A 14,480-nucleotide genomic window follows, 5' to 3' on the forward strand; every position below is an offset into this window, starting at 1 on the left:
TAAGGCTTAACCATTTTGAGACTGTCACTTTGTCACGTGACCATTGTCATACAAATTCGTTCGGCGTTGGTTGCGACACAACAGTCGAAAAAGGATTTTGTCTCTGTCTAAAAATCAAATGTAATTGTCGGTTCATGTTTTGACTCATTTAATCTACAATTAGGATTGTTTGGGAAGTATAATCGACAAATCGTTTGCACTGGATAAGTTCGACAATTAGAAGAAGTTAAAGATGTTTTATAGATCGTTTCGTTGATATTATAACCTGTATGAATCCTACGAAGATCCATAGGGATAAAGCTATGATCAAGTTTGGCTTTAGGTGAATATTACAGCGAAACAGAAAGAGCATACTTGCTGGGAGGGATTATGTGACTACGTTCCGGACAATTATCACCGGAAACATAACCTTTTTGCTATTTATTCGACACGCACTCAGCACTGTCTAGCGTGAACAAGCCGCCATTCTCCATTTACTCTCTCAGCTAAATAGTTTTCTCGACTTTCGAAAAAGGTTTTCTGTTAATTTTATAAAAATAGCTCAGTTGTATAATATTTTTAGTTGAAATTTGGCCATAAGCTGTAAATAATTAAAAATATTCATCAAATGACTTGTTTAATGAAATATACTATTTATTTTTTCCTTCCTACATTATAACTCGATTTGAATAGGGTATATTAAGACGTACATCGTTAAAATAGTAGTTATTGTTTATCAATTTTGACATCGTTTTCAAACTAATTCACACTATATGAATATTGACTATAAAGCCTTAATTCTCAAGAGGATAATTACTGTTATCTATTGTCGCAATTACTTCATTGTTAATTGCTAATAATTGGTTTAATTTAGAAATGGCCTGCGCTCATTAGAAGCCATAGGCCATCTCGATATACAAGTTAACAGATAAAAAAAATTCGCACTTTATACATTTATTATGATAAAAGAACTTTTTAAATGAAATGAAGATACTATGTGATTAATTGGTATTTTATTAATCTCTACATTATATCAACGGTAATAAATTACTATTATTTCATCATTCACCGCTGTGAATCAGTTGTTGTTTAGTTTAGCAATTGGTTCCTAGATGGAGACACGACTACTAACTCAAATCGTAATTATCTTTATATAAATTGTTTATTGATACAATATTTCTTATTTTTCTATCTACCGCTAGATGGCGTTCCGCACGTAACCTAAGTGACATTTAAAAATTAACACGTGGTTATCGCATTTGTTTAGTTATTATTTTTTGTATTTAACGTAAAATATAATCGTTATCAATTTTGACTTAAGTGAAGGTCGCGCGGTCTAGGAAGTAATTGCACGTTTTTAATAAAAAATATTATGTAATATGGTAGATCACGAGTAATCTTAAATAAACAACTTACTATAATATAAAAAGAAAAACTTACAAATGAACAATACGTTTTGGTTGTACCCCCGTATAAATAATGAATACGATTATTTTTAGATTTCCCTATTAACAAAGATAGAAAGAAAGTAAAAACAAGATCATAAAAAAATTATATCATTGTCAACGTATCTTACTGTATTAATAATTTTATTTAAGTGTCAGGTTATTACGAAAATATAAAATTCACTTAAGTGAGTTGTTATTCAATTAAAACCAGTTTTATTATTCTGAATTTGCTAGATTATTCTTTAAGACAATGAACTTAAAATTAAACGGCGTCGTGTTATGCCTAAACGTTAGGAAAAAAAACTGAGTAAGCCTGAGGGCAACGTCCGAAATCCAAATCGAGTTTTCGGTTCACCGAAACAGACACATCATAAGACATCTAAATAAATAAAAATAAATGATATAAATGAAAAGAATGTTTTATGTTTTTACATTTTAAATAGCATGTATCTTTTGTCTCCAATATTTTTGTCAACAGTCTGTATTAAGTGGATAAAAAAAGTTCAAAAAGACAATCAATGAAAAATTGATACCTTAAACGACAATCAAAACAATGACGTGTTTATACTATTATGTATAAATAAAGTCATACATAAGTAGTAGAAGCAAGCGTAAACTCAAAACTGACCCTATTAATATTATCTTGACACCAATAACAAATGAGTAAATTTTTTGGAATGTTTCCTTATAAATATAGGTTATCGTAATAAATACTATTAGAACCTCTAAAAGAAACTCATTTATTGTATATATTCACCATGCGCGATGGTCAAGTGGAGCGACAAACCTAACCCCCACACAGATAAATCTGTTCACATTACAGACGTTTTAAGTTGCTCTTGTGTTTATTTACGTCCATCGTATTGTTTGTATACAGCCCGGCACGACTGCGCATCTGTCTACGTCATACCTCTTTACCCCGCACCCCCTCCGAGACCCGCTATTCCTATACCGGGGTCGGGTCGACTCACTCCGCACACTCGCTCATTCATTGGACATTCGCAAACGTAGATAGACGTAGTCAGAGAGAATCGATTTCTCGTGTCATAGTTATTTACTATCCTTTAACGCTATGTTGAAAGAGACCACCCGCTATGATAGCCGTAACACTTCACAAGAAGAAAGGCGTCCTTTAGCGGCAAGTCGTTTACCAGCTATCGAAGAGCTCACACTCGGCTTAAAGCAAAAACTTCACCTGCAGGCTCGGACAAGAGCTGCACCTTATTATATTAGAAAGCAAGAACCAGTTGATCTCGTGGAAAGGTTACTAGAGCAACGTGCCCTTGTCGCCGAGGCTGTGCGAAGATTACAGGAAAAGAAACAACCGTGTCATGAAATATCAGTAGACTCATAATTTACTTATGTTATTTAAACAAAACATTTTAGTTGTGAAAGTGTGGAACGTGTTGTGAAATCGTTTGTGTGTAAGAAACGTGTCGGGTTACAATGGTGCTATATGCGGAGAGCATGCGAGAACGAGATGGCTGATTGTGACGTGTCCACGCACGACACGAATCACGAGAATGAACCAAAATGGCCGCCGGTATTCTACAATCATAATATTTATTCTTCGTTTTATAGTGACCTTAACTGATCAAAGTACTGAATGACGTAACCTACGTTAAGAATTGTAATACAGTTTTAAATGATTTTTACGTTACGTTCTTTTATATTGTGACGATTACTGTAAGAAAAGCATTTCCAAATAAGATGATTAACATTATGATACCAACATTTATAAATGTAAAGTATTTACAAGCTTTAAATTATTGTTTCCCTATAGATTTATCGTAAACGTAATTACTATTGTAATATATGACTAATGTTTACTTATAAACATTTCACTTCAATTTATTTTGCATAATATCATAACATTTAAAACAAAATAAGACAAAACAATACTTAATTCATCTTAAATATTTCAATATTGTGCGACTTGTTCCGTTATCACTTTCACAACAACTGTAAACATAACAGTACATATTAAGTGTTTATAAGTACAGCTATTTCCTCGCATGCTATATTAGGTAATTTTCGCACAAGGGCGATTTATCTATAGCAGATATAACGCATTTTCCATTCCAGATTAATTTTTACTGGATAGATGGTAAATAGAGTCCTAATTGCTTAATTTAGGAAAATTTAGAAAATATTTCAATAACTATTATCAGATTATTATATATAGATTTTAGAATGTCTAAACTCTTTAATAATTACTATTCTGTATATGTACAATCGTACCAAACAGGTATAAAAATTTATGTAATATTACATGTGTGCATGTTTTAGTGCATTTTGTGATTTTAGATAGTTTAATTTATCGTGGATCTTGTGATTTAGATAAGTAAAAAGGTTAAATAAATTAAATGAACTCAAAAATTAAAAGATGTGTTTTTTAATATTTCCTTGTCTATTGAAGTTGTTAAAAAAAGCTGAGTAGAACAGTGCTTAATTATGAAATATTATATGTAATAATATTACCAAACCGATCATTGTAAAATAGTTCTGTTGAATAATTCACATAAGTTATGTCATAATTGCAAAATATTTCTCTTACACCAATGGTTTTTGTGTTTGGAGGTGTTACCTAACATTGAAAATTACTACATTTTTTTTAACTAGCAAAAGATAGGATTTATTGACATACACGTGCACAGTTTAAATATAAATTAAACAATTAACTCCACAATAATTGGTATTATATTATGAGATTTTAATTAATTCAAATATTAAAATACTATTAATCTATTAAATTGAAAATCACGTGTTCATCAAACTTTCAAACCAGCGCCATCTCTTATCGAGTAGAACATTAAAATGTAAAATAACATGAAAACAATAATTGTCAAAAATGTTCAATTATTTCTGATTTAATTTTTTTTATTTTATTACGTAAGATGAAAGAAATGTAGACCAATGCTAGCGGTTAGGTAATATGACCTTATTTTACTTGCGTAATCGTAGTTGAAAACAAAAAAAAAACATATTTTCTTCACAAAATAATAACCTTATAACTAAAAACAATTATGGATTATAGTTAAACATAATATTTTTTTCTTATAGCTAAATGACTGTTATATCTAAGTACTTTTATTTTATATAATATGTATAGTTGTATAGTCGTTAGTCATCATGAATTGTTAAATCTGTCACCTTGAAGTCACAGACTACCTATGTAGTTAATATTCTTAAGTTTGAAAAGTAAAAACAAAATATTATTGTTTTGTTCAAAACTTTACTATAAACCTTTTAATTATTCTTAAAGTTTCAACATATTATTACGTTATCGTTTTAACATTTGGATTCAACTGGGCTTTTTAGTGTAAGTGACATTTCACATTAATAATAATATTTTGCGACTTGCAAATTGCGAGCTATTATTCAGTATTTCGTGGTTACTAATTACTATCCTATTTATTTCTAGTATTAGCCAACAATCATCAACAGTGAAACGGTAAATAATTAGTCGTAATACTAGTAAGTAGTAATGTATTATGCAAATACATTGTTATATGTATTTTTCTTTGACAATGATATTTTTATATGTAATGTATTATTGTTACAATAAATCATTCATGCTTTATACACAAAAGCTTAGATCTTCTCAATAGCTTACTTTAAAACGCGAAGCACATTTGTGTATATTTGAAATCCCTGGGTGTATAAAGAAAATAGGTTTAAAAAATAATACATTTAACATTGAAATAAACATATTTTAATATCCAACATATATTAGAAAGCTTTATAATATCCTAATATGACTATCTTATCTTATGACATTGGAGGGCGGATCTAGGTTCTGCCTCAAGGTATATTTAAAAAAAATTATCCTTTTGATTTGTATTTTAAAAAAGCATGCCACTATGCTTATTTAAAAATAAATTTTATTGTTTACCTTATATGAAAGGAAACATTACATAATAATTGATTGCACATCTATAAATTAACATTATCTTATCATTGATGATTTAAACAGTTGCTTAGTTGCTACATTATAACTGTTGATAACATTCAGTTTTCAGGTGACCTTCAAACAAATATGGCTGCTTTTTGGTCTATGGGTCCTCTGACTCTTGAAGTGCCTATGTCTTTGTTTGCTAAAAACCGACAGAGACTAGCAGAAAAACTCCAAGATGGTCAAGTTGTACTATTACAAGGTGGGGAAGATATAAGCCACTATGATACTGATATACAATATGTTTTCAGACAGGTAAGTTCTAGATAGCAACTGATTCATCTTCAATATTAAATTACCAATTTATGTGATACTGGTTTAATGTTGTTTCCCTGTTCTAAAACATTTATTGTTTCTAATTAATATAAGATTTTACAGTTTTTATAGCATTCACCACTAGTGTTGTTCACCTTGTGAAAAAAACTCTTTTCTATCTCTGGAATATAAAAATTCCTCTGTTATTTATGGACTAACTAGTACCATATTATTATCATTAAGGAGTTCTATGAATGTAAAACAAGACAAAATATAAGTGCACAGTAGTGACACAATATTACTGGAATTGAAGTAGCAGTAGCAGTAGCAAAAAGTCTATTTTTCTACACATATACTAAAACTTTCTTATATTGATTACAGGAAGCATACTTCACTTGGTTGTGTGGAGTTAAAGAGCCTGGGTGCTATTTAGCACTAGATGTAAAAACTAAAAAGGCACATTTATTTGTCCCGCATTTGCCAGATGAGTATGAAGTGTGGATGGGGAAACTGCTCACTTGTGATCAATTTAAAAAAATCTACGCTGTTGATGAAGTTCATTATGTTGAGGATGTAGGTAACTTAAAATTTAATAAAAAATTAAAGAAAATACACACAGGAGTAAAACATCTAGATAAATTTCCCTTACATAAAACCTGTTAGTCATATGGGAATAATATTAAAATTGTTATTATTGTAACCCCTTTGTTTCATGATAAATATATTTAATATCCTTTGCATTTCTTTCAGATCGCAAAAGTATTAAAATCACTCAATCCTGAAAAACTGCTGACACTTGTAAGTAACTTTAACATTTATCAATGTACTGACAATGTTTGAACCAGTTTTTTTTGAAATGGATAAACTATAGGAATTCTTATATCAATAATTATATTGGGTATTCTCAAGTAATTTTTTTGTTTCCTTAATTGCACTTTTAACATAAATGTTTAGTTAAGATTAATTAAAATAATGGACCTTGAATAATAACTGTTGTTAATTCTAATTCTTTTTTAAATGGTTTAATATTTGTAGAGTGGTCCCAATACAGACAGTGGTCTGACAGCAAAGGAAGCAGTGTTTGAAGGAATTGATGAGTAAGTCACATTATACTAAAAAAACTTGAAAATTTTCTTTAATTGAGTTTAGTGAGTGAATTGTTATATAAATATATATAGATATACAGTAATATAACATTTAATTTCAGGTTTACAGTGGACAATGAAATATTATTCCCAACAATTGCTGAGCTGTAAGTATATAATACAGATTCTAATAAGGTTTTACCACAACCTTTTTTTTTTTTTTTTTAATAATTTTATGGCCTGGTAACCACAAACTTTACAATAGTTTCAACGATTACAGACAATTTTCATTTGTGCATAGAGATTTTGACATCTATTCAAATAACGCTTTTTTAATTATATAAACATAAAGTCATCTGTCAAATGTCATCAAACATTTGTCAAATATTAAGTTTTCACAAGAATTTTTTATTGTTTCATTGTTCCTGGTAAAAACAATGAACTTTCAATAGCTAAACAAATCCCTAAGGTTTTGTATGGAGGGTATTAAAAGAACCTACAATAGCTTGGAATCCCTATTGAAAGTAACAAACTTAAGTATGTTTTTTGACATATTGTTTTTATTGTCTGTGGTTAACATAGCTTTACTTTGTTACATGTACATAGCTACTTAAGTTTGTTACTTTCAATAGGGATTCCAAGCTATTGTAGGTTCTTTTAATACCCTCCATACAAAACCTTAGGGATTTGTTTAGCTATTGAAAGTTACAGGGTAGGTGTGCTGTTTTTAAACGTTTTTGCCTGAAAATTTTCATTATTTTAAATCCAGCCGAGTAATAAAAACACCAGAGGAGATTGAAGTGATGCGATATGTGTGCAAGGTGTCTTCGGATGCTCACAAGCAGGTGTGTAGTCTTTTTCAATCCCCATACAGCCTCACTTGTAAAGCCTAGAACTGGCGGTAATTCTAGAATGATTTAAATTTTGTTTACGTTCCGTTATATACGTTCTGTAACGTATATATGTTATATATAATGTTTCTAATATACCAAGTTGAATAATATGTGTTATTGTACTTAATAGTAAAAAATCTTACTCTTTTTTAACCTTCCGCGGTATATAAGAGTTTGTTTCACGATTTCGTTGGCTAGGTAACTTTACCGTGAGACTCTCATCTGAGGTTGTAGGTTCGATCCCCGGCTGTGCACCAATGGACTTTCTGTCTATGCGCATTTAACATTCGCTCGATCGGTGAAGGAAAACATCGTGGGTAAACCTTGTCTTTGACCCAAAAGTCGACGGCGTGCATCAGTCACGAGGCTGATCACCTATTTGCCTATTAGATTGACAAATAGGTGATCAGCCTCGTGAATGAAATAATCATGAAAAAGATACATAATCGAGGAATATTACTTTTCTCCAGAACCGATCCTTAATTAATAAAACAAACGTATGCCTTCGTAACATTATATTTTTGTTTTATATATTTAAAGCACTTTACATATGTATTATGAATGAAAAATCATGTAAAAATAAAACTTGGCATTTTTTAATTAAAGGTTATGCTATACGCCAAGCCGGGGCTAAAGGAATACCAATGCGAATCGGTGTTTCTGGATCATTGCTATCGCATAGGCGGGTGTAGACACGTGTCGTATACGTGTATCTGTGGTTCGGGACAGAATGCAGCGACTCTGCACTATGGACACGCGGCTGCGCCCAACAGCAAGATGATAGAGGACGGTGATCTTTGGTAAGTTGGCTATCGAACTGCCATTTTTGTGTGAATTTTTTGTAGCTATTCCAATTTTTTTTTTTGTTGATTAGACGCGCATTATTTATGTTCTTAAATTTCATCTGTTTAAGATATTTTTAAATCGGTTTATTAAAAATGTGATATGATTGATAATGAATATTTCCCCACGAAAATAACAAAAAAAATATTAAAAAGATATGTAGTCTGTTATTTGGTATTCATAACTTAATAAGAGTTCGACAGCGTATTTTTTTTTTTAAATTTTATGGCCTGGTAACGAGACCTTTAAGCCAAATTCGACAGCGTATGTTTTTTATCATAGACAATATTAGAGAACTGGCAGGAAATGTTAATTTAGCAATATTATTGAAGTGAAACTTCTTTAATGGCTTTAAAAAAATTTACCGTCACCTTCTTGGGTTACGCGTCACATTTTTCCGTTACGTGCTATCTTTTTCTTCTCCCTAACACGGTTGATGTGAAGAGATTCGAAGCCATTAATAATAAAAATATATAATAACGATAACAATGATAGTAATAAATATATTACAATGAAATTATATAATAATCTTAGTAGTAATAAGATTAAATGAAATAATTGTATTATTTGTATTCATGTCTATGATAATAAAAGCCTTTTCTTAAACTTTATTATTTAACCAATTTCTGTAAAGTTGCATATAGTAAATCATTTTTCGAAAAATAAGGTCCTAAAGTAGTTTCACTTACGTGTGTACACACACACATTATTGTCGTTTATACATTGTTACCTATAACAAATCATATCAGTGGCATTACACCCTTTTCAAGTCTGTGTCCGAGATAGCCTAATATAGCAAATGTTAAATGTGGACAGTCCATTGGTGCACAGGCTTTTAAAAACTAAAGCTTAGGTGAGCTTTATTCATCTTATTTATACATTGTGGTTATTATAGCCTGTTCGACATGGGTGGTAACTATGCGGGATACGCCGCGGACATAACATGCACGTTTCCCGCGAACGGAAAGTTCACGGAGGACCAAAAACTTGTATACGAGGCCGTACTTGCTGCCAGAGATGCTGTTGTTAGGTAATTTTCTTGGTTTCATTAAAAATTTCATCAACATCACCTAGGTGGCTGGAAGTCTTCCATAATCCGCTTTGCAAGACACTTTTTTTTGAGTGAACTGTGGAATTGACTCCCGGTGGGGGTCTTCCCTGGGAGATACGACTTCCAATTGTTTAAAGAAAAAGTCTCTTCCCTCAAACGCCGGCAACGGACCCGCTACAATGGGAGACCATGGGCTGCTATGATCGCCTTTTTATGGCGTTTCATATGCTCCTTTATAAAAAAGCATTGAACCACCGCTCCCCGTGGGGCATAATCAAAAAACATAGGCCAAAACTGACATCTAGACAATTTAATTTTAGTTGTGTTTATGTATGACTGCTTCTTTTATTTATGTATTAATTGCCGTTGGTTATCATAATTATTGAATAATAATTCATAAAAATACAATAGTAGGCACTATGTTTAGTCCATGTTTTATAATAAGCACGTATTAACGTTTAATAGTTCGTTTAAATGATATTGAATTAAAATGAATTATTAACAGAGAAGCCAAACCGGGAGTGCTATGGACAGATATGCATTTAACAGCAAATCGGAGCATGTTGCAGCATTTAAAGGATGGCGGGTTACTCTTTGGAAGCGTCGAGGACATGATTGAGGTTTTTTTTTAATATTCATTTTTTTGATGAGAGTGGGCCGAGGTTTCAGCGAGAGACTGTCAGTCGACAGTCGACGGTGTTTGCCAGGTACAGAGGGCTGATCACCTCCTTGGCTATTAGTAAAAATATCACGAAGCGCTGTAGCGGATACACCACTGGCTTTGACTATATATTATGATAAGATTTAATTGTGTGTGTGTGTGTGTGTGAGAGTGCCACTTTTCGGGTGAAATTTAGAGTTTATTTACTTATTTCCTATTTTCACAGTAACTTAATACTAATACAATAGAAAACTAAACTAAAAATATAATATAAACATAAAAACTTAGAACCTAAAACATTTTATAACTAATTATAAATAATGCAATTCTTGTGAATTCAGCCAGTGTGCAAATAAATACATCTGTCTCACAAGCAATAATATTTAGAGTGCGCAAGAGACGCGTAAATGGTGCTTCTCTGAGTTAGTTCTTACGCGCCCGAGGCATTGCCAGCAATTGCGGTCTCTTACCACACCGAAAGTTGCGACATTAGATGTGACAAATCTTATGTGTGAAGGATAAGAAGTAGGGAGGTAGGGAGGCTGCTCTCCCACTCGATGTTTGCATCACGGAACAGTGTATCGAAATGTTGCCAAAATAACGCCATCTAGTGAGCGAAATATTCCATATTGACATTGCCTTACAGAACGGCGTGGGCGCAATCCTCCAACCGCACGGTCTGGGCCACTTGATCGGGCTCGATGTGCACGACGTGGGGGGCTACTTGCCCCATTGCCCCCCTCGGCCCTCGGGACCCCTCGCCCGGCTTCGTACTGCCAGGCGACTGCAGGCGGGCATGGCGCTCACTATAGAGCCCGGGTGCTACTTCATAGACAAGGTTAGTGAAAGTATTTGAAAATGCTTCTTTGAGAAAACATTTTGAACTGAAGTAAATTATTTCCATTACTTTATATAATTTAAATACAAGTAGTGTTATAGTTTCAGTAATTGTTTTATATATTATCGAAGATTAAAGGATAATAGTCTGTTTATATGAAATATTCATCCAGAAATGTACTGTAATTATTTTTCAGCTATTAGACCGGGCCCAGTCAAACCCGTCCCAAGCGCGTTTCTTCAACTGGTCCCGCGTGGCGTCGTTCCGCGGCTGCGGCGGTGTTAGGATCGAGGATGACGTGCTCATCACGGAAGACGGGGTGGAGAACCTCACCTTCGTACCGAGGACGTAAGTGTATTGAGGATGCTTAAAAATGACTGAGACAAATGTCTTTATTTACTCTATTTCATTCAGATATTTATAGTACAATATATCATCAGTTTAGACTTGTGCTGTTGTTGTAGCGCCATCTATTGATATGAATCATTATTTTTTCCTTAAAAAGGTAGGACTATAGATACTGTTATCAAATTTTGTGTATTTTAACAATTAAAAAAATAATTGTATAAAAATATTATTTACAGTGTTGCAGAAATCGAAGAACACATGTCTACGGGAGCCAATTTTAAGTCAATTTAATTATATAGAAATAAGAAAAACAACTTCACGTTTTTATATAATTTTGTTTATTATTGTTGAAATAAATATTTACACTGTTATATCTTTGTTTTTATCACGATTTGAATTAAGCAACCAGGTTCTTTATAAATAAATAACAAATCTTATAATAGTAATATCACAATTTTTTTTCTTCTAATAACTCCAAACTTGCTCCTGCAAGTTAATAACTAGAAAAATCTTGTATTTTTTTTCTGAACTTGCAACTTCAAATATATATTTTAAAAAAACGTGGGCGAAGTGAGGAAAAATACATTTATTTTTCCTAATTGTAATTCTGGTGGATTCTCCAAAAGTAAGCTAATGTACCTATCTTACGAACATGATGCATAATGGAAACCAATCAATCAAACCTAAACTTATTTGAAACAAAAAACATTTTTATTTTCATGGGGAAATCTTGAGATAGCTTCAGTATTAACAGTACACATTTTGCAAAAAAAAAAATTCATACAATTTCTATATTATGAGTATCTTTTGTATTTGAAAAAATGTTAGTAAATTTTCACTCTACTACAATTTTAATTGTTCTACGATAAATTAGCTTTTAAAAGTAGACAAATATTAACAGGACTAAAGGTAAGTTAAAAGAATGAGTAAGGCCACTATTTGTGCATTTTTCATAGCATCACAAATAATATGATATAGGACTAACACATTCTGTGCATAAGTATTACAACTTTCTATGTACAATTACATGTACCGTAAATAATTTTTAATAATCTGAGGTAGTCTAATCATATCTAAAACATTTAAAAACTGTTGTGTGGTATACCGCTTTGTTCTCTTTTTTAAAAGTGATCTAATTTTTACCCGGCATAAATGCTTCAAGGGTAATGGGGTGAATGGTAGAGTTTCTGCAGTGGTCCCTTCCTTAAATATACCTATCATTGATAAGATTTGGTCTTGAACCTAAAACAACCAAAAACATTATATATTTCTGATGATTATGTTATGGTAACTTTTTTAATTTTATTATTTAAAAAAAGTAGAACACATAGACCCAATTTAAGTGATTATATACACTTACACTTTGCGGTATCCTTCCTAAGATACCATTATCACATGCAAATTTGAGCAAGAAGCCTGGTTCTCCGTATATACTGTATGGCAACATAATTGGTATTGTTGCTGGATCTGAAGTCAGTGATGCCAAGAATGCATCGGGCACACATTTCTCTGTATTTATACATGAATTGGCACTACAATAGTCCACATTGCACCCATGGTTTCGTAGTATACTGAAAACCTAAACAATATGCATGTAAATTGTATTTTAGTGTGATAATTAATATCATTAATAAAACTGGAATTGTACATTACAATACTAACTTACCTCTTCAAAACACACAGAATGCATGCAATAGTGAATGTAAACCAGTGGTGGACATTCATTTACGTCCAATGCATCAACTGCTAAACCTCTCATAAGAAATAAAAGGAAGAACTCCTTAAATTTGTCAGGTGAGGTACTATATATGTATTCACAGATATTCAAATATGAGTTGATAGGGGCATTTGTCAAGTATGTGGGCCTTAAATCTCCAATTTTTTCTAAAGTGACATGGAATTGCTCTATAAAGTCAAAGAATTCTGGACCCAAGTTATGCATAAGAAGACTCTCCAATATTTCAAATTTAAAATAATGAGGCTTACATGCATATAAAATTATGTTTTGATCTATTTTGTTAACATCCATGACAGATAATAATGTTTTAAAGATTGTACTGTAACCCATGTTTAAAGAAACTGTTAAGGCTAAATCTCCATACTGATTTTTTATATGAGGATCAGCTCCATTCTTTAGCAGAAATTTTACAATGTCATCATTGCATCCTTGTGCAGCAAGAATCAATGCGCTATCACCATTGACAGTTAATTGGTCAATCTCAGTCACAAATGGGTACAAACTATGCACTGTTTTCAAGCAACCCTTATAAGAAGCCAAGTGAAATGGTGTATAATTTGCCTCATTTTTTATTTCTGGATCTGCACCAACATACAATAGAGTTTCTGCAGCTTCATATTGCAAGCCTAAAGCCGCATCATGTAGAGGTGTGTCACCATCAAAGTCTTGTACATCAAGCATAGCTCCATAATCAATTAAAAGCTGTATTACCTCAACTCTTCCTTGTCCACAACTAACATGCAAGGGTGTTACACCCTCAGTACTACCGTAGTTTGCAATATCTGGTATATAATCTAGCAAAGTCTTAATTGTTTTCAGAGAACAAATATGACGACAGGCAAGATATAAGGCTGTATGCCCTTCATGAGTTTCAACTAATGGTCTAGTGTCTGGATGTTTTAAAATGAGCAATAAGCTTTCATAACTATCATTAGCAGCAGCTTCGTGAAGGCAAGTCCATCCCCTGTTATCGATACAATTTGGATTAATCTTTTTGAGTAACCTTTTTACGCCTTGCACATCGTTATTTCTTGCGGCCAGGTTTAAGGAATTTGATGTAATCGGATTTAAAGAGCTAAAATCCATTTTTCTTCGTATCGGAGCACATTGGCCCTTATCTCCTATATTCTCCGTAAAAGTTGCAATAGAAGAACTTAACTTTAAATTATCACACTTCACCCATACAAATTTATGACAATTCAATCTTTAGATTATAATAACTTTAAAGTATTGTTTATTTTTGACTCATACACAAAAAAGTGTAAATTGTAAAATACTAATAACAAGTAACAACGTTCATGATTCAAATCACGATTTGTTAATTGTTTATATAGAAATGATTCAAATTCAAATTTCAAGTCTGCATTTTTCAACTTGTGTTGAAAG

The 14,480-nt window shown here is 32.1% G+C and overlaps 2 protein-coding genes across 5 annotated transcripts; one reads left to right on the plus strand and one right to left on the minus strand.

The window, feature by feature from the left end:
* Nucleotides 1-4,596: 4,596 nt before the first annotated feature.
* On the plus strand, nucleotides 4,597-11,727 carry LOC123715783 (xaa-Pro dipeptidase). Of its 4 annotated transcripts, none has more exons than XM_045671081.1 (14): nucleotides 4,601-4,749; nucleotides 4,852-4,881; nucleotides 5,443-5,637; nucleotides 6,019-6,210; nucleotides 6,388-6,435; nucleotides 6,673-6,734; nucleotides 6,845-6,889; nucleotides 7,492-7,567; nucleotides 8,222-8,415; nucleotides 9,354-9,488; nucleotides 10,015-10,129; nucleotides 10,817-11,008; nucleotides 11,205-11,356; nucleotides 11,593-11,727. In XM_045671081.1, exons 3-14 carry the CDS (start codon nucleotides 5,467-5,469, stop codon nucleotides 11,645-11,647), a joined length of 1,437 nt encoding a protein of 478 aa, XP_045527037.1. In that variant the 5' UTR covers nucleotides 4,601-4,749; nucleotides 4,852-4,881; nucleotides 5,443-5,466; the 3' UTR covers nucleotides 11,648-11,727. The 4 variants fall into 4 exon arrangements, with proteins under 4 accessions (XP_045527035.1, XP_045527037.1, XP_045527039.1 ...); XM_045671083.1 differs by having other exon boundaries at nucleotides 5,450-5,637; XM_045671079.1 differs by lacking the exon at nucleotides 4,852-4,881 and having other exon boundaries at nucleotides 4,597-4,749.
* On the minus strand, nucleotides 11,701-14,415 carry LOC123715782 (ankyrin-1-like). The gene is made up of 3 exons (XM_045671078.1): nucleotides 13,023-14,415; nucleotides 12,717-12,935; nucleotides 11,701-12,598 (listed from the first exon to the last, which is right to left on the minus strand). The coding sequence occupies exons 1-3, from the start codon at nucleotides 14,178-14,180 to the stop codon at nucleotides 12,380-12,382; spliced, it is 1,596 nt and encodes a 531-aa protein (XP_045527034.1). The 5' UTR covers nucleotides 14,181-14,415; the 3' UTR covers nucleotides 11,701-12,379.
* Nucleotides 14,416-14,480: the final 65 nt, after the last annotated feature.

The sequence above is a fragment of the Pieris brassicae genome, chromosome 10 (genome assembly GCF_905147105.1).
Source record: "Pieris brassicae chromosome 10, ilPieBrab1.1, whole genome shotgun sequence".
NCBI classification, from domain to species: Eukaryota; Metazoa; Arthropoda; class Insecta; order Lepidoptera; family Pieridae; genus Pieris; species Pieris brassicae.